At 41.9% G+C, this 21,370-nt stretch overlaps 1 protein-coding gene across 4 annotated transcripts in view; it reads right to left on the bottom strand.

Annotated features, from left to right (window-relative positions):
• The window catches only part of LOC132382568 (EGF-like repeat and discoidin I-like domain-containing protein 3), a 114,681-nt gene that overhangs the window by 46,515 nt on the left and 46,796 nt on the right, over positions 1 to 21,370 (bottom strand). For 2 of the 4 annotated variants that reach the window (XM_059952901.1, XM_059952899.1), the window contains exons 2-4: positions 20,861 to 20,986; positions 17,338 to 17,418; positions 14,148 to 14,273 (exon numbers count right to left, since the gene is read on the bottom strand). In XM_059952901.1, coding sequence (XP_059808884.1) covers positions 14,148 to 14,273; positions 17,338 to 17,418; positions 20,861 to 20,986 — 333 coding nt within the window. The remainder of the gene's footprint in view (positions 1 to 14,147; positions 14,274 to 17,337; positions 17,419 to 20,860; positions 20,987 to 21,370) is intronic. The other 2 variants (XM_059952903.1, XM_059952902.1) reach the window with 1 other exon arrangement.

Here is a 21,370-nt window from a genome sequence, read left to right as displayed (position 1 = left end):
TCACAACATCAGTGCTTGATTTCATAAGGTGTAGCTTCATTGAGTTCCAATCATGCAGTACCTGACTGCTACAGGATATCTGGCTGGGAATATCTACTCAGTGGACCTTTACTTGGTGCATGAGTGCACCTAATAAAGTGACCGGATGATTGGAACCCGGTGTGGTCTTTTGCTGCTGTAGCCCACCCATTTCAAAGTTCGATGTGTTGAGCGCTCAGAGATGCTCTTCAACACACCACTATTCTAACACATGGTTACTTGAGTTACTTTTGCTGCCTTCCTGTCAGCTTTAACCAGTCTGGCCATTCCCCCGGTCCTCTCTCATTAACAAAGCATTAACTGCTGTTGGCTGGAAGCCTTTTTGCTCTTTGCACCATTTTCTGTAAACTTTAGTACAACCTGGGGTCCACAGACCCCTCCATTAATGGTAAGGCTCCATGGCAAAAAAGATTGGGAACTCCTGCTCTGGAGACAGTTGTGTGTGAAAATCCCACGAGATCAGCAGTTTCTGAAATTCTCAAACCACTCCATCTGGCACCAACAATCATGCCTTCAGCAAAGTCACTTGGATCACATTTCTTCCCCATTCTGATGTTTGGTCTGAACAACAACAGAACCTCTTGATCATGTCTGCATGCTTTTATGCATTGAGTTGCTGCCACATGATTGACTGATAAAATATTTGCATTAATGAGCAGCTGTACAGGTGTACCTAATAAAGTGACCACTGAGGGTAAACCTGTTTGGGTAAACTATCATTTGAAGAGCCTGGAAAGGCATTGTCAACTGTGTCCCTGGAAAACACTCCACTTTAAGTGGAAAGACCACTGTAGTTACATCATGCAACATACTGAGGAAACTATCCAGAGAGTTTGAATGTGGAACAGTGTACCAGTGTCCATGTACACACCTCAGGCACCTCTGAGTGTGTGTGCGTGCGTGCATGCGTGTGTGTGTCTCTCTCTCATCTGTCTCCTTCCACATAAGTGTAGCCTGCTGTCACCTTTGAAACCAGGCCCAGGGGTCTCGGCCGAAACATCGATGTTTTTTTTTTCCTTTCTGTAGATGCTACCTGGCCTGCTGAGTTCCTCCAGCATTTTGTGTGTGTTAACCATGCCCAAGAGTGGGGTGAGCAGCCCGGCAGTTGACGCGTTGTAAAAGCGCATGCCTGCAGCGAGGGCAAGTCCCAGGCCCTGTTCCAGCAGCATTCCACACTCCCAGCAACATCTAGCCAGCAGCTGACACTTCCAGCAGTATGCAAACCACGAGGAATGCTGGCTGGAACAGTTCACGTATTCTTCTGACCAGATTCCATGGACTTTCCAAATAGAATTGCCTTTAAAGGGTGTTTTCATTCCTCTGTGCAACTGTAAGTTGCCCGCAGTCAGAGAAAGTTGGATGCCAACACTAGACAGCACAGGGCATAGGAGCAGAATTAGACTTTCAGACCCATCGAGAATGCTCCACTATTCAATCATGGCTGATTTATTTTCCATCTCAACCCTATTCTCCTGCCTTCTCCCTGTAACCTTTGATGCCCTTACTAATCAAGAACCTACCAACTTCTGCTTCAAATATAGTACATCCGATGGCTTGGCCTCCACAGCTGTCTGTGGCAATGAATTCCACAGATTCTCCACCCTCTGGCTAAAGAAATTCCTCCTCATCCCTGTTCTAAACGGATATCCTTGTATTCTGAGGCTGTGCACCTGGTACTAGACACCCCCACTGCTGGAAACATTCTCTCTACATCTTGGTTCAGTCAGCAAATTTTATTCAATAGTACAAATATCACGGCAGGTTTTAAGCACCAGGCACTGCTGTCAGTTTGGGCAGTGCAGGGGGTGTGCTATATTATCAGAGAGATCATCCTTTGGTTTGGATGCTAAGGTCTCTTCACCCCTTCTGGTGGCTCAGAAATTCTTAACCGGCAGGGTGATATTTAAAATAACAGCTTTATTTGTCACATGTATGTCAAAAATATAGCAAAATGCGTTACAAACAAGAGAAAATCTGCAGAAGCCGGAAATCAAAGTAATACACAGAAAATGCTGAAGGAACTCGGCAGGACAGGTAGCAGCTACAGAAAAGAAAAAGGATGAGTTGTCAGGGTACTTGGAGGCACATGATAAAATAGGCCATAATCAGCATGGTTTCCTCAAGGGAGTATCTTGCCTGATAAATCTGTTGAAATTCTTTGAAGAAGTAACAAGCAGTGTAACAAGCAGGGTAGACAAAGAAGAATCAGTTGATGTTGTGTACCTGGATATTCAAAAGGCCTTTGACAAGGTGCCATGCATGAGGCTGCTTAACAAGCTAGGAGCCCATGGTATTACAGTAAAGATTCTAGCGTGGATAAAGCAGTGGCTGATTGGCAGGAAGTGAAGAGTGGGAATAAAGGGAGCCTTTTCCAGCTGACTGCCAGTGACAAGTGGTGTTCTACAGGGGTCCGCGTTGGAACTGATTCATTACATACAATATTTGTCAATGATTTGGAGGATGAAATTGATGGCTATGTTGAAAAGGTTGCAGACGATATGAACATAGTTGGAAGGGCCGTTAATTGTCAGGAAGTAGAGAGGCTACAGAAGGACTCAGATAGATTAGGAGGATAGGCAAAGAGAATGGCAAATGGAATACAGTTTTGGAAAGTGTATGGTCAAGCACTTTGGTAGAAGAATTGAAAGGGTTGAATATTCTCTAAGTGGAATCCCTGGGGAAAACTATGACTGTCCACCTTATGCATACCCTTCACCCTCTATGAGGTCACCCCTCATTCTGCTGCACTCCAGTGTGGTCAACCTCTTCCTGTAACTCAAGGCTTCCCAAGTCCAGGCAGCATCCTCAAATCCCTTCTGCATTCTCACCACCAGAGTGACCAGTGATCAAAACTGTACCGAATACTCCAAGTGCAGCCTCACCAACAACTTGTATAACTGTAACAGAATGTCCTTACACCCAAACTCAATGCCCTGGCTGAAGGCTAACATGCTAAATGACTTCTTCCCCACTGTCTACCTGGATGGCCACTTTCATAAAACTGTACACTCAGACCCTGCATAGCATTGATTCGTTACAACACCATTATTCAATTCTTTATTGAAATTTTTTAAAGTGACAATAATTTCTAAACACTTAAAACTTCAAGAGCAGCTGCCATTATAGCCAATGAGAGTGCTTTACACATGCTTTGAGCCACTCAATACAGAAAACAGGTTAATTTGCTGGTTGAGTCTGTGGTGAGAAAGACATATGTGATGTTAGCATTCATTTCAAGAGGACTAAAATATAAAAGGATGTAATGGTGAAACTTTATAAAGCACTTGTGAGGCCTCTCATTTGGAGTACTGTGATCAGATATGGGCCCCTTATCATAGAAAGGGTGTGCAAACTGGAGAGGGTTCAAGGGAGATTCACAAAAATTATTCCAGGATTAAATGGCTTGTCATTTGAAGAGTGTTTCATGGTTCTAGACCTGTATTCACTAGAATTAAGAAGACCTTGACAGAGTAGATGTGGAGAGAATGTTCCCTGTAGCGGAAGAGTCTTAGATCAGAGGACACAGCCTGAGAATAGAGGGGTGTCCTTTTAGAACAGAAATGAGGAGGAATTTAATCAGCCAGGGAATGGTGAATCTGCGGAATTCTTTGCCACAGGCAGCTGTAGAAACCAAGTCTTTATGTATATATAAGGCAGAGGTTGATAAAATTTTTGATTGGTCAGGGCATGAAGGGATATGGGGAGAATGCAGGAGCTTGTGGCTGAGAGGAAAATTGGAGCAGCCATGATGAAATGGCGGAGCAGACTCAATGGGCCAAATATTCTAATTCTGCTCCTATATCTCATGGTCTTATAAACTTGAACCATCAGGTTCAAGAACAGTTACTATCACTCAACCAACAGGCTCTTGAATAAAAGGAGAAAACTACACTCACTTGCCCAATCATTAATATGTTCCTACAACCAATGATCTCACTTTAAAGACTCTTTTTTTGTCATTATCTCATGTTCTTGTTATTTATTGCTATTTATTTATATTTGCATTGGCACAGTTTATTGTCTTCTGCACTTTGGCTGATCTTTCATTGATCCTGTTACAGAAAGATGCAAGGGAAAGCACTAGGAATAAAAACCTGATGGCCAGAGCTCGACCTGAACAAAAAGGATGGCACTGATGGTGAGCACTGCAGAAACACTAACAGGGGTGGCAAAGCTATGGCACACGTGCCCAACATGGCACATACAGAAATTTTGTTGGCACACGGCATGCATTTCTACCTCTCAAGTCTATAAACCCCATTCGTAATAAAAAGATACATAATGATTATCTTTACTGCCAGATGATGCAGCATATGATTTTTTTTAAACCCAAGAGCAGTGAAATGTCTTCACAGGAAGCATCTCACACCAGCAGAGTGCCAGCTAGATGAGGACGTTGGATGATACGTTTTGAAATCTTTGCAGACCTGGTGAATGCATAAGTATTTGAATTATAAATTGTTATAATAACAATACTATTTAGAAATCATGTTATTTTTCAATTGTCTTTTTAAAAGATCAGTATTAATAAATTTGAACATTTCCTAAAATGCTTTATTTATTTATATTTGTTTCTGTTATACTTCTACCTATAGTAAATAAGGAATACACATAAATAAACAACAGAACTCATTTTTTCCCCTTAAGAAGTCCATAATTCTGGTTCTCCCCCTTCTTTTTCTTCCATGGCTTTCTGTCTTCTCCCATCAGATTTCCTTTCCCCAGCCCTATAACTCGTTCACCAAATGACTTCCCAGCTCTTTACTTCACTCCTCTCCCTCTCCTGGTTTCATCTATCACCTACCCCCTTGTACTTCTTCCTCCACTCCCCCCACCGTCTTACTCTGACTTCTTATCTCTTCTTCCAGTCCTGATGAAGGCTTTCAGTCCGAAACATCAACTGTTTACTCTTCTCTATGGATGCCGCCCAGTCTGTTTGGTTCGTCCAGCATTTTGTAAATACTACCACAATTATTGTTACTAATGGTCTCTGCTCAAGGTCACCATGGCACACGAGAGAATCTTTAAAAAAGATTACCATCAATTTGGGCTCAAAAACTGTTTACCATCCCCTGCACCTCAGTTTTGTCAATGATTGCAAACTAAATGGCTGGGTTACCTCAAAGTTCAAAGTACATATATATCTCATGGGTAAAGAGCTTTCTTCAGCATCTAAACAGCTCCAGTCACCACCTTGATCAAGTCGTCATGGAGTCAAACAACACAGAAACAGGCCATTGAAACCATTATGTCCTGATGACTATCAATCATCCATTTACACTTTTCCTCCATGGCTCCCAGTTTATTCTTCTCATATTCTCAACAACACCTTCCATGTTTTTACCATTCCCTCCTACATTGGGGACTATCTACAACAGCCAATTTAACTCATCACCCTGCTTCCTGTCAAACCTGAATGAAGAAACATTGTTGAAACCTACCAAATATTAAAAGGCCAAGATAAAGTGGAGGTGGAGAGGATGTTTCCTTTAGTGGGCAATTCTAGGACCAGGGTGCACAGCCTCAGAATACAAGGATGTCCCTTTAGAACAGAGGTGAGAAGGAATTTGTTTAGCAAGAGAATGGTGTATCTGTGGAATTTACTGCCATAGATGGTTGTCAAGGCCAAATCATTGAGTATATTTAAAGCAGAGGTTAATAAGATTCTTGATTAGTGAGGACATCAAAGGTTACAGAAGAAGGCAGAACAATGGGATCAATGGGAGATCAGCCATGATCGAATGGTGGAGCAGATTTGATGGTCTCAATGGCTTAATTCTGCTCCAATGTCTTATGGTCTTAGAAATTTCCAGAATGATTAATTATAACCAAGAAATGGTTGTTATTTAACTTCACTGCAAAGATTTACAGAGAGTTTGCAGCAATAAAAAGCAGCCAAATTTCTCAATCTGATTCAATTTCATATTCTTATTACCTGCAGTATTGCTGAACAAGACTTAGGAAATCTTTCAATTGATTGTCAAAGGACATCTAAAAGATGTATACATTTAGTGAGATCAAGAAATTCCCTCATCTATCACTGTCTGGGAACCAGTCCAAATATTAAACCCAGACAAATATATGATGTAACCACATCTTTGACTTTACTAGGACTGTCTGTTTAAAGCAAAGCCACCCTAACTGTAGCAGGCTGTGTTAAAGGAAAGAGAAACAGAGTTAAGCATTCAGGTTGAAGACCCCTTCCCTCTCTTTGAAGTTCTAGTGAAGAATCTTCAGCTGAAAATCTGACCCCGTGTTTCTTTCCATGGATGTTGCCCGACCTGCTGAACGGTAATAGCATTTTCTACTTTTATTTCAGATTTTTGGACTTTTCAGTTACTTTTCCTAAGCATACCAGTTATGTGGTACTGGGTCCAATCATTCTAGGTTTAGTCATACCGGGGGGAGAAAGCATACAGCATCTAATCTTAAATGCAGGAGAGATATCAGATGCTGGAAACCTGCAACAACACGCAAAATAGTAGAGGAACTCAGGGCTTCAGCACCAAAAGGTTGACCGTTCATTCTCCTCCATAGATGCTGTCTGACCTGGAAAGTTTCTCCAGCATTTTGAGAGTGTTGATCCAACAGCTTATCTTAACAGATTGACTATAGAGCAGGGGTTCTTAATCTTTTAATGCCATGGACTCCTTCTAAAAAAAATTATTTAAATATACAAAATTAAATACATAGCATTACAAAAGAAGCCAATTACACAGAAATAGTTATCAAAATATTTTTAAAATTGCGATACAATAATGAGTGCTTCTTTAAAAACACAAATAACAAGATGATATATTTAAAATATAGACAAGTTAAAATTAACTTTTATTTTTTATGATATGTGACATAAAAATATCTGTGATTTCTACTGGTGACAAAGTCACTGGTACAGCTAATACTACTGCATTATGAATGTTGCCTACATTCATAATTGAAGTAAATGCTAAATTTCATCCAAGTTCATAGACCGACTAGAATCTATCCAAGGACCGCCCAGGGGTCCATGGACTTCAGGTTAACGACCTCTGCTGTAGGAACTATTCAGGGTTCCCTTTTAAACAAAGCTCCTTGGTTTGGAATCTTATAAAGGAGTACACTGGGATATACAGTAAAATACAATTTTTAAATCAAACTCAAGTATCTCATCTTAAGCAACACACACAAAATGTCAACAGTGCTGCCTATAGATGCTGCCTGGCCTGCTGTAGTTCCACCAGCATTTTGCGTGTGTTGCTTGAATTTCCAGCATCTGCAGATTCCTCGTGTTTGCATCTCTCATCTTAAAGTGACTGCAGCTTTCAGACGAGGAAAGAAAATCAATTGTATGTATACATCAGCCCCAAAGCCACTGCATTCGCTACCTGTAACTCTAGAGTATAGGATTATAGTGTGTGGGAAACGATCTACTGGACATTTAAAGGGTAGGCTTTCCTGAAAGAGGGTAGTGCGTGTATGTAATGAGCTGCCAGAGGAAGTGGTAAATGGCAGGTAAACTACAGCATAATTTGGATAGGGACATGGATAGGAAAGGTTCAGAGGGATATTTATTTATTCATTCATTCATTGAGATATGGGACAAATGCAGACAAATAGGACTTGCACAGATAAGCAAGATGGTCAGCATCAACACGCTGGGCCGAAGGGTGTGTTTCTGTGCTGTATAACTAACTTCACCAGACAGTTTTGAAAATGCAATACTCAAATTAGGAAATCAAATACGAATTTGACAAGGAGCAGTCTGATGCAAAGACTATCAGACTCACTACGTTCTGGTTGCCTTACATCACTCAGCTATGGGCGGAGACAATAACCAGTAAGATGCAATGGGATCGGAACTTGTATGACCTTCTGCACAATAATCGTTCTTGACAGCCTGGTTTATGACAGACTTCATTCTTTTGGTGTGAAATGTGCTGTCTGCAACTCTTTGCCTGAACTCAAAAAAATGAAGCGTTCTGCACAGAAGTCCCTGCCGGATGGATTTGGAGGAGCATACCAAGGATTGGCATTTTCAGGTGGAATACAGGAGCAATTCCATCCTCCAAGTGTGAAAAACGTGAAGTGATACACTTTGGAAGGTCGAAGTTGAAGGCAGAGTACAAGGTTAATGGTAGAATTATCAGCAGCATGGACGAACAATAGATCTTGGGGTCCATGTCCATAGATTCCTCAAAGTTCCACACAAGTTAATAATGTGGTTAAGAAGGCAATGAGAGTGTTGGCCTTCATTAGTTGAGGGAATGATTTCAAGAGCCATGAAGTAATGTTGCAGCTCTATCAAACTCTGGTTAGAACACACTTGCGGAGTATTGCGTTCAGTTTTGGTTACCTCTTTATAGGAAGGACGTGAAGTCTTTAGACTGAGTGCAAAGGAGATTTACCAGGATTTTGCCTGGATTAGAGAGCATGTTTTATGAGAATAGGTTAAGCAAGCAAGAACGTTTTGTCTTTGCAGTGAAGGAGGAAGTAACTTGATAGAAGTGTACAAAATGATAAGAGGCAGAGATAGAGTGGATAGCCAGACTTCCTCCAGGGTGAAAATGGCTAATACAAGGGGTCATAATTTTACGGTGATTAGAGCAAAGTATAGGAGTAATGTCAGAGGGAGCTTATTTTTACACAGAGATTGGTAGGTGTGTGGAACACTCTACCAAGAGTGGTGGTAGTGACAGGTATATTAGGAACATTTAAGAGACTCTTAGGTAGACATGTGGATGAAAGTGAAATGGAGGGCTATGGGAGAGGGAAGGGATAGACTTATCTTCATCGTCATCATCAAATGCCTGTTACACCACTAACATTTAGGGCAGCAAAGAAGGTCCTCCGTCTCTATCTGTCATTAGTAATCTTCTCTATTTTTGCACCAGGTGAGGTTCAGGGTCCTCATTTCTACCTCTTCAGTACGGAGTCAAGTTGCCTTTGGGCTCTGGTGTTTCCTACACCCTTCAGGTGTCCAGTGAAGGGATATCTTGATGATGGCCCAAGATTTACCTTGGAGTGGGTTAAAAAGTCAGCACAACAGCATGGGCTGAAGGGACTGTACTCTGCTGTTTTCTAAGTGTCTCCGAACATCTTCAGCAGCAGATGAACAGAGGTCGGCTCTTTGTACACTAGGCCCATTGACCATCCTTAGGTCTAGAACAGCAGATGCAGAAACAAATGCATTCAATGACATACCAAAAGACATAGGAGCAGAATTAGGCCTACAGCGTATCGAGTCTGCTCCCCCTTCCATCATGGCTGATTTATTATCCCTCTCAACATCATTCTCCTGCCTTCTCCCCACAACATTTCCTGCCCTTATTAATCAAGAGACTATCAACCTCCTTTTTAAATATAACTAATAATTTGGCCTCTGCAGCTATCTGTAGCAATAAATTCTACAGGTACACCACACTCTGGCTAAAGAAATTCCTCCTCATCTCTGTTCTAAAACAACATTCTTGTATTCTGAGGCTGTGTCCTCTGGCCCAAGACTCCCCCACTATAGGAAGCATCTTCTACACATTCACTCTATCCAGGTCTTTTACTATTAAATAGGTTTTAATGAGATTCCCCCCTCATTTTTCTGAACTGCAGCAAGTACAGGCCCCAAGCCATCAAATAGTGCTTATACATTAACCCTTTCATTCCTGTGATCATTCACTTGAACCTACTCTGGACCCTCTCCAACACCAGCGCATCATATCTTCAGTAAGAGGTCCAAAACTACTAACAATACTCCAAGTGTAGTCTGACCAATGTCCTATAAAGCCTCAGCTTTACCCTGAAGCACTACTGCGTCTGCCAGACTGGATGCATTGTGAAGCTCTTCCATACAACCCACATGCTGACTCAATTTCAAACTCAAGAGTGTCCTCTGCTGCCCGAGGATAATAGTTTCCCATCTGCTGTACTAACCTTCTTGTGGATCCAGTCAGACTGTCAAGTTAGTGCCAGTGGAAGGGAGACCTCAGGGCTGGATTTCAAAATAAATCCCCAAGCTCAAACAACAAGTTATTTTTCCCTAATTTGCCACCAATGCCAGTTGGCTGTGTATTCTGTATTAAATACTGAGAGTCTGTAGCCAACTGAAATGTTCAAGAATTCAAAAGAAAACTTGTGAATCCTCAGAAAATGTATAGCTAAGGAGTGGGAGTAGAACGTGCTTCCCTTGCAGCCTGATCTCCCTATTCAGGAAGAACACACCAGTCTGATCTTCAAGTCAGTTTCATCTTCCTTTAAGCTTCTCATAACCCACAATACACCTACGGTCCAATGTTTTACATCAGTCTTCAATGAAGTTTGAGGAGATTTTGTATGTCACTAAAGACAAGCAAATATCTAGAGGTATAAAGTTACAAACGCAAAATACTTGGAGGAATTCAGCAGGTCAGGCAGCATCTATGGAAATGAATTAACAATCGTTGTTTCATGCTAAAGCCCTTCTTCAAGACTGAAAAGGAAGGGGGCAGAATACAAAGGTGAGGGGGAGGGGAAGGCGGTAAGCTGGAAGGTGATAGGTGAAGCCAAATGGGTGGGAAAGGTCAAGGGCTGGAGAAGAAGGTATCTGATAAGAGAGAAGAGTGGACCATTAGAGAAAGGGAAGGAGGAGAAGACCTGTGGGAGGGGGGAAGTGATAGATATGAGAGAAGAGGTAAAAAGTCAGAGTGGGGAATATAGGAAGGGTGAGGTGGGGAGGGGGAATTGTTTTACTGAAAATCGATATTCACGCCATCAGGTTGGAGCTACTCAGATGGAATATAAAGTTTTGCTCCTCCACCTGAGGGTGGCCTCATCTTGGCACATGTCGGAATGGGAATAGTATTGGAAATTAAAATGTTTAGCCATCTAGAGATGTACAATGGAGACAGCATACTGACTGGTTGCTGAACTGTCTGGTATGGAGGCGCCAATGCACAGGATCAGAAGAAGCTGTGGGACACTGTAAACTCAGCCAGATCCGTAATGGGCACTAGCTTCCCCTCCACTGAGGACATCTTAAGATCGTGATGCCTCACGAAGGCAGCTTGAAGGACCCTCATCATCCAGGACATTCCTTCTTCTCATTACTACCATCAGTGCGGAGGTACAGAAACCTGGAGATGTACAGTGAACTGTTTAGGAACAGATCCTTCCGCTCTGCCATCATATTTCTGAATGGACCATGAACCCACGAATATTTCCTCACTATTTGGCTTTCTTTTTGCAGTACAATGGATCTGTATTGGAATCAAAGTAAGCTGCAGAGAGTTGTAAACTTAGTCAACTCCATCGTGGGCACTAGCTTCCATAGTATCCAGGACACCTTCAATGACTCAAAAAAGCAGTGTCCATCATTAAGGAACCCCCATCACCCAGGTCATGCTTTGTTCTCATTGCTACCATCAGGAATTGGGTAGGGAAATGTGAAGGCATACATTCAACAGTTCAAGAATAGCTTCTTCCTCTCTGCTATCCAATTTCTAAACAGACATTGAACCCATGAACACTACCTCACTACTTCACTCCCTTACCGAATCACCTCCTGATTCTGACTCTGATCCAAGAGCTAGCAAAGGCACTGTGGGTCAATGGCCACCTTATGTCATGTCTGAAATCAGGGGTGATAATAGAGTTCTACAGAGTTTAAACGCTGCTGTGTGGAAAACAATCCCATGACTGAGGGCGCCATTACCAACACTGAATTATAATGCCATGTTACTTAATTTAACATGCAACAAATTGATCTATTTCCAGCATAGCCAGTCTGACCATGAAACATCTGTAATGCAACTGACAACTTTAGAAACCTTGGTGTGTGAACAAACTCCCCCTTTATGTCCTGATGAAAAGATTCAGCTGTCTGGTTCACCCAACGCTTTTCTGGGAAGAGATCCAACCCTCAAGTGATAACAATTTCTCCTCTGGCAATTTCCTTGCTGGCTGGCCACTGTAATCATGGGAGCTGCCAACAGATGTACTGATCGCTCTAATCTAGCTCTACAGTCAAGATCAACTCTCACTGGCCCGAGTTTCAACAATGTCCTTCTGTAGCAGAGATGATTCACTTCCCTAAAATGATCCATAATTAGTTTAATCAGAGAGAATGCAAGTTGTTTTCCCTTAAAAGTGCATAATTATTCCAAATGGATTATTAGAAGACTACATACAGAATAAGCAACTGTCACAATCGGGGATTGTTTGTAAAGAAAAATGGTTTTTTCGTCAGTTGGTACGTGGACATTTCCCCCCCCCCCCCCCTTAGTTCACTTTGTGGGTACGCGTTGTTCTTGGATTGTTTTCCTTTTATTTCTAATTGCACTAAGCCCTGGTTTTTCACTGTTTTGCAGATGTCTCATTTGGGATAATGGGGATTGTTAAACTCCTTGCTTTTATCACTTGTATTCAATTTGGATTCATTTAAATAGCGCGGTAATGTCAATATCCGGAATTGCTATATGCTCCCGGATGCATTTCTGGGGAGGGGGAGCATGCCAACCCCTTTCTGTTGGGTTGTTGTGGTTCCTTGTCAGGTGAAACTCAGACTGAGTTCTTCTGTGATTTCCGTTCATCAAGATTCAGTATTGTTTTGCTGTTTTTCTAGTTAATTATTGTAATAAACCTTTAGTTTTATTTGTCTTGCCAAAGTCTCCTGATTCCCACACTTGAGCTCCCTCGTGACCCTCACACCAACACTTAGAGGAAAAGTACCTCTACTTAACATTTGAGTCCCCGCTTATTCACGTCAGAAACGGCATAGCTGACCTCCCAGCATTAGCTACCACCCCCACAAGCTTCTGAATTAGTAGGAGTTCATCAGAATTAAACATGGCACCTAATTAACAAGAGGTTCACAGATCATGAGAACGGAATCTGGATAGGGGAAAGTAATTCTTTGATCAGAAGCACGAAAAGATAGCATTGGAAGGAGAATTGGGTTTATTATCACTGACATACAGTACACCATGAAAATCCATTGTTTTGTGGCATCAAAGTGCAAGACATGAAAAGTTATTATAAAGTTACAACGAATAGATAATAGTGTAAAAGAGAAATACTGAAGTAGTGTTTGTGGGTTCATGGACCAGGCGGAGGTGAAGAAACTCTTCCTAAAATGTTGCATGTTAGTCTTCAGGCTCCAGTACCTCCTCGTGAATGGTGGTAATGAGAGGAGGGCATGTCCCAGGTGGTGAGGCTCCTTAATGATTAGGTTATTTACCATTATTGTGCAAATGTCTTAGGCACATATATGTAGCTAGAGTGACTAAAACTTTTGCAGAGTACTGTAGTAACTTCATGTATTGTACAGTGCTGTTGCAAAAAAAGAAAACACATTTCATGAGATGTGCGAGTGATGATAAACCCGACTTTGAAACAGGTCTCGACAGTATTTTGGACTGAGAGTAGGAAAGGAGCAGGGAGAGGGGAATCATTGTTGAGAAGAGGAGAAGGGAGAGGGGACGGAGCAGGAAGCACCAGAGAGACATTCTGTAATGAACAATGAACAATTGTAATCAAACAGCTTTGCCTAGTGTGTACGGCTGAGTGTCTGCACCCGCACCACCCTGGCATTCCTTCTCTGCCACCTGTCCTACACCCCTCCTGCGGTGCACCACCCTGGGCATTCCCAACATCCTTAGCTCCTGCCAGATTTACAAACTCACTCTGCACTCTGTGTTGACAAATACAGGACTCTGAAAAAGTCTTAGGCACCCTAGCTACATACACAATATGTGCCTAAGACTTTCTCCACACTTCTGTATGTGCATAAGGAGCGGTGTCTGAGAAAGTGGCACTCATCATTAAGGACCCCCATCACCCTGGACATGCCCGTTCCCATTGCTACCACCAGGAAGGAGATACAGAAGCCTGAAGGCACACTCAACGATTCAGAAACAGCATCTTCCCCTCTGCCAACTGATTCTTGAGTGGACATTGGACCCATGAACACCATCTCACTACTTTTTATTTTTGCATTACTTATTTAATTTAGCTATTTAATATGTTTTCTGTAATTCAGTTTTTTCTCTATTATTATGTATTGCTTTGTACTGCAAAGACAACTTTCACATCCCTGGTTTAACAGCCTCAATGCCCACATATTCTCCATTAATAGAAAACCACAGATAGATAACTCCACTTACTTGTTTGACAGTTATCACCCTGGAAACCAGTGGGACACTTGCAGATGTACTCACTGAAGACATCACCTCTGCGCAATACTAATTCACACTGACCACCATTTTTACAGGGGTTAGGATGACAAGGGCCTGAAACATAAAAGAGAAATAATTATGAGTTAAATGTTGCCACTCACAGTGGAACTAACTAATCCTGTTTAATTTACAATTTTTGTCTTCTGATCATTTTCTTAAAATCTTCTAGCCATTTTCCAGTTGGCAAGCTTCTGTGCTTTACATGAAGCTTACAGTAGTCATCTTCCAACCATGGCAAAGCTATCCAGGTAGAAGTCTAAGGGTCTACATTGGGGACCAGTGAACTCATCAGGGATCAAAATTCATCACTGCCCTCTGGCACAGGTCAATTTAGCCCACAACAATCCTATTTCTCCACCTCTTTCTTAGAACCATTTTAATTTTGTGGGGTGGCACAGCAGCATAATGGTTAGCACAACACTTTACGGTATCAGCGACCCGGGTTCAATTCCCACCAATGCCCGTAGGGAGTTTGTATGTTCTCTCCATGTCTGCTTGGGTTTCCTCCCACATTCCAAAGATGTACTGGTTGGCAGGTAGTTGGTTATTGCTAGGCTAGGATGAGGATGAAATTGGGGGATTGCTGGGCAGCGTGGCTCAGAGGGCTATGAAGGCCTATTCCACACTATATCAATAAATAAATAAATATTATCGTGCCTTCCTTTTTGAAAGCTAGTTTCTCTCACATTGATTGGTCATATGTCTCAACCCCTAAGAATCCTATGTTTAGAAAGAATTTCTCAGAATCCAATATTTTTTCTTAACGTTTTTTGTAATTGGCCAATCAGTGGAAATATATGCCCCCAATTTGTTTCATCTAAAAGCATTCAAGAGCCCCTCCTAAACCCAGGCCCAAGCTCAGAAACCCTCTCCCAAAGCCCTTCGTTTCCCTTCCTCTCTGTCTTCAGGACCATTGAAATCTGTCTTTATAGTTGCCTGTGCTAATATCTCCTCAATTGCTATCTTCCACGAGATTGTGGGAACGGTGACAGCTTTGAAGCCACAATATAAATGCAGATCTTTGGTGGTGGTATTTATTCTGGTAAGGAGTGAAACACAGACAAAATACAAGGAAATGATGGATGAACATTCTGAGAAACTTCCAAATAACAGGCAGATAATGTCTTGGAAATACCATGATATCTTCAGAATGGAAGTTGGAACAGAGAGAAAATTCCTAGCCAACATCATCTTTTTGCACTGGGTGGCAACAACATGAGGTCTGAGAGGGTTTCTGACCTCACTGTGCTGTGGAATTAACCTATAGCCAGGTTTGTAAAAGGGGAAGCTTAATTCAGCCTCGGCTTTAACTCTGGCAACCTGGCAAGAAATGTGTGGCCAAAATACTAGCTGGGAGCTACCCAGGATGTTACTATATTCACATTGTCAAATTGAGACCTTGCATTGCCTAATAAATGTGAGTGGTGACCCAAACTCATTGAAATATTGAGGCTTGATGACATCATTCAGAACTTGTTGAATTTTAACCCCAACGAATCTGATTTGCAGTATTCACAATTAAATATTAATGTGGAACTTTCTGTTGACGTTCTTTCTAGTGCAATGTTGCCTCTTCAAGTCCAACAAGGAAAACTTTGGCTTTCTTCGGCAGTTCTGCCACTACAATCTATTAAGCACCCCACCCACCACTGCCTGACTTACCTTTTTAGAGGAGAGTTCAAAATAGCCTTGGAGATGTTTCTATGAACACTTTCCCCTCTAGCCTGTCCCACACTAGCCCAGAGTCTCAGTCAACAAGCGAGACTAAATAGGGAAGGAAACCAACTGATGTCAATCCCATGCATTGCCTCTGGTGGTATGGTATCATGTTGGGGGGGGGGGGGGGTTAGTTTATGTTGATTATAAGCAGCTTCTACTGTGCTGCTCATTGATTGGCCCATTTGAAGTATGACACAGCTCTTTCCCATTGGTTGCCTTGTGTGCCACGGCATTGGTGTCCAGGTTCAAGAGCCCTTCCTGTTCTTCAAGGCACTCATTTTCACACTGAGGTCATGACCAGCGCTGACCAACCATTGGGAAAGTATCCTCCAGACTTAGAGGAGCCTGCATGCACACTTAGCTGAGACTCTGCTGTTGAATATTTAGGTTTGCAGTTTGTGCAACTTGTGGTGGGGGGTACTTAGATGTTTGGTCAAATTTTTCACTGTATGTGAGTAAATGATCAACATGCTTGTTCATAATCAGTGCCGTCTGACTCACTCACCAAATCCATGAACCTGCTTTCTCATAACATATAGTCAAAATTCAATTGCCTTTCACTCAAAAGTCTCACACACAGATGAACTACCGGAGCTCCATCAGCCTGAGAAGGGTCAAAACAGGGAATAGCTTGGTGAGGCAAACACAAAAAACTGTTGGAACTCAGCAGGTCAGGCAGCATGTATGGGGAGGAATAAACAGTTGATGTTTGGGCCAAAACCCTTCATCAAGACTGGAAAGGAATGGGGCAGAAGTATAGTTTGGTGGGACTGCCAGCCAAGAAGCTTCATCCAGACTGCATACCAGATTATAGCTGCACAATGCAAGAACAGATCTGGGTTTTTGATAGAGGCAGTGAGTTAAAAGCAGCAGTTGTTCAGCTACAGAGAAGCATTTGCCTTCGTTGGCATGCGGATGAGACACTCAAGAGGCAAAGCTCTTGGGGTTTACTGGCTCGTATGAAATGTGGCACAGAAACACCACACCCCAACTCTGCAGGCAGAAGCAGTAGCAAGTTCAGGTGAAGCTCAACATCCCCAGAATTGAAACGCCTCCCCGGGATGCATCCCCACACCCCCCAGATCGTGGGGAGGCTGAAAAGGCCGGTATGAGAAGCAGCCCGCCAAGCAGTTCCCACTATACATCACTAGCACCAGATATACAGACGCAGCACAAAAGACTGGAGAGGCAGTACAGCACCCCACGTGATCAGCATGCATGCACTGATGAGATACTACTGCCAAACCAGGGGGAAAATAATAAAGGTTTTGGCATTTCCTGTTCGAGTTTCAGAGTGGATTCAAACTCTTCACAGATTTCTTGAAGATCTGAGCTGCAGCATGGTCAAGCTCTGAATTTCTGTCCAACACCGTGTTGTCAGAAATTTCAAGCAGCTTACCTGAAAATCTGGTGTAGGTAGTGACATCGTTATACCTTAAGTCTTCCAACGTATGCCCGGTGTGTTCCTCTACACCACTTCCTGTTTTGATTGTATCAATACATTGTATTAAAAGAAAATGGCATTTGAATGACAGAGGAGCTGGGAAAGTAGAAGCATGACTGCAAATTACTTCTCATACCACAGGAAGTGATGCGAAGGAACTTCCTGGCTACAATTATACTGAAGAAGGAAAATGGTTTTGTTGAAGATCATATCATCGGCTTGACGACCTCAAAATAGATTCCTCAGTCTAATATTTTACAGTTTTGTACAAACATAGAAGCCAAATGTAAACTCTAAACATTGGAAAATATGCAGTTTACAAGGATCAAGTCAAATGGAAATTCATCTTCAATTCAATGGTCCAATAGTTACCGAAGTGATTCCTTCCCAAATAAGAATTTGTCCCTCTGTGCTAAAGTTGGTGACATGGGAATATAGGAGAAAGATCCTTTGGCCACATGGAAATGCTCCTTTACTAGCTAGATCAACCATCTTTCCTTATACTGGCATGGACATATCTGATTAAATATCATTGACCTGAAATATTGACTCTGCTTCTCTCTCTTCAGATATCCCCTGATCCATTGAATATTTCTAGAAGCTTCTGTGTTTATGATCATTGCAATGTCACAAATGGACTGTGATTTCCAATCTGTGCAATCTTGCTGGGTTTGTAAACTATTTCTCTGATCGTCTAAAGAACAACTGAGTTTGCACTTCAAAATTAACTCTGCTGTTATTGAAGCGTTCGTGGTTGTCCTCGCACAGTAAAAGTCAAATACATGCGTGCTATTTTTTTCCTCCCATAGATCATTTAATTTAACAAAACAGCAGAGAGCTCTTTGATTCAGATGCGCAGTATGATTACAGATTGTTCCAATTAATTATAGCCCCAAGTTCTATCGTCCAGGCATTGAATTAACAACTTCATGGAGAGAACTGTGAAACGTGGGAGGTGCTTTGATGCAAGTAAAACGGAAGCTTTGATGAGACTAACACCAGCAAAGCTATTGCTTTGGATTAAAAGGAAGATACCGTTCAGAAGCACTCCTGGTCCTCTTTAACACATCCATTCACGAGGGCATGTGATGGAATTTCAATCTGACTGTTCTGATGGGCACGATAAATAGATTCATGCAATGCAGGTATGCATGCATCCTCACTGTGCTTCGCTGCCGCAAGGGATATGGGAGCCATTTCCCAAAACACCCCCCCCCCCACATCCCGACTCAAGAGCATTAGACCCGAGCACAGAAATGCATCCACAATTGACTGCATGAAGCATCCAAAGCCGAGTTCTGGTAAGGCAAAATTTCCAGGTACAAACTTCTCCTACATTACATTGTCTGTCCAATTCAATGGTTTTTATTCTCCATTACACCACCCATCTCTTGAATACTGCTATTGATTTTAATCTCCATTATGCTGCCCTTGGGGAGGTTTGCCTGCTGGAAGATTTGTCGGTCCTATGCTTTTCTTACTTTAGTCATATAAAACCCTCTTATTCCTATTTAACTCATGGCCCAGGAACAGAAAGGTCTACAAAAAGTGATAGAACCCTTTCCATCATTGAGCACATCTACAAGGAGCACTACCACAAGAAAGCAGCACCCATCATCAAGGACTCCCATCTTCCAGGCCAGGCTCTCTTCTTACTACTCCACTGGGCAGGAGGAACAGCAGCCTTACGACTCAGACCACCAGGTTCAGTAACAGTTATTACCCTTCAACCATCACATTCTGAACTTGCCAGGATGACTTTACTTACCCTAATGTTGAACTGACTTCTAAGCCAATGGACTCACTTTCACTGACTCTACAACTCATGTTCTCAGTATTATTTATTTACCTATTTTTAATTTCTATAATTTGTCTTCTTTTACACTTAGGCTGTCAGTTTTTATGAGCAGTTTTTCATAAATTCTACATATTTCTTTACTTTCCTGTAAATACCTGTATGAATTTGAATCTCAAGATAGTATACGATGGTATCTACACACTTAGATAATAAATTTACTTTGAACTTTCATCATCAATCTAAAATGAGGGATGTTTTGCAGGGTACATGGAAGAACTACTAAAAGATGGGGTGTTTCCACTCACTGTAAATTTCATGCACCAGTTGTACACAGCAGTTTATTAGGTCCTCTCTGTTGAGTTGACTCAGTTATAACCCATTTTCTTGTTTTTGTTTCATGTGCTATGTCTCTAATGAAAAAGCACGGAAATTCTCTGGTGCTTTAGGCAAAATTTCTTTCGTGACTAAAATTGGAAATGAGCTACTTATCATTGCATCACTGGTCATGGGAGGCTGCTGTGTGCAAACTGATTTTCCTACATCAAAACACAATCACCCTTTAAAAAGAATTTCTGTATAGGACTTAAACCAGCTATTTGAGTAATGGAAATTGAGCTTTACAGAACTCATGTAAAGTCCCTAACAAAAATCAAACATACAGGACAAAATTTGCCCTCACAGAGTTTATGTATTACTTTGGAACCCATGTTTCTTGATGCATGTGCAGATGAGATGGCATTTCATTAATGATAATAGCAATGTGGTCTGTGTTCTGGGTATTTAACACCTCTGTAATGTGGGGGAAGAGAGAGGCCATCTACAGAGTCTTTTGCAACATCCTGAGATTGTATTTTTTTAAAACATCAATATTACTTTAAATGTTTCCAAGTATTTTCAAATTTCAATTTAGCAGTAACTATAAAGGCAGCACCCAAAGATTTAAGAATAAACCAGCTCTGATAACAGAGAGAAAGATGGCACTTCAATCTGAGGTGCTGCCTGTCATTTTAATTTCGTGCAAAACTGTACTAAGATGCTGACAGACTTGAACCGTTCGCTCATTAACGGGTGTACTCCCCAGCAGTACTCAGTAATCTTCTACAGCTACGGCTGACAAGCACATCACATTGTTCTGTGGTTGCATGAGATCCCGTCTGAATGTGAGACTTGCTATTCTGTTGTGATTCCAGTCTATCAGCGGTTCATAAAATGAAAGTTTTAAATAATTAACAGATGGTTTAATCCACAACCAACAGCTGCATGGCCTTGCTTATGAACAAGATACTGATGGTGCTTGAATAGCTCTTTTCTCTCCTCCGAGAGAAGCTTTTGGGAACTTGGCCAAGATTTAGTTACTGGGTAATGATCTGTTGAAGCTCTCTCTGACCTTCACTTTGCTGTCAATTATCTGTAGAACTTCTTTTCAAGTTGGGCTTATTTGGCTTCCATTTAAAGCAACGGAACCATTAGAATCTAATCTGTTGTTCCTCACCTGGGGTCCACGAACTTATTTGTTAATAGTAGGGGTCCATGGCATTAAAAAAAAAGGTTGGGAATCCTGCATTAGATGTTTTGAACAACAAGCAATAGATAACAGCCATGCTGATAGAAACAGGCAGAACAACCAGCTCAAACTCAACATGCAGCCATGTTAATCAGGACTTTCTCATGAGGTCTTACCTTGTTCTACCTCAGTGCAGTTTTCCCCGGAAAATCCATCTACGCAGAGGCAGTTGTAGGGATCCGAGGAGAATCCAGTCAGGCATGATCCTCCATTCTGGCAAGGATTGGGCTGACAAAGATGTTCTATAAAGAGAAGCACACAAAAACTGTCAAGCTCTCCGAAATATGCAGGCAGTAACGAGGGAAGTCAAGCACTTTCACCTTACACCGCGCTGTACAAGTACGTCAGGGCAATAAGTAGCTTTGCTGCTACGGCGAATGTGGAACTGCAACAGAGTGACCGGGCGTCATGACAACAACCTTTCCCTCAATGTCATCAAAAGAGCTGGTCATCGACTTCAGACAAGGTGGAGGTGCACATCTTCCTGTCTACGTGGAGAGCTTCGAGTTCCTAGATATGAACATCACCAACGGTCTTTCATGATCCAACCATGTTAATGTCCTCAAGAAAATTCACCAATGTCTCTACTTCCTCAGAGACCAAAGATATCTGGTAAGTCCCCATCA

The sequence above is a fragment of the Hypanus sabinus genome, chromosome 28 (genome assembly GCF_030144855.1).
Source record: "Hypanus sabinus isolate sHypSab1 chromosome 28, sHypSab1.hap1, whole genome shotgun sequence".
In the NCBI taxonomy this organism is placed as follows: domain Eukaryota; kingdom Metazoa; phylum Chordata; class Chondrichthyes; order Myliobatiformes; family Dasyatidae; genus Hypanus; species Hypanus sabinus.
The sequence above is the reverse complement of the archived record's forward strand: the minus strand, read 5'-3'. Positions and strand labels throughout refer to the sequence as shown.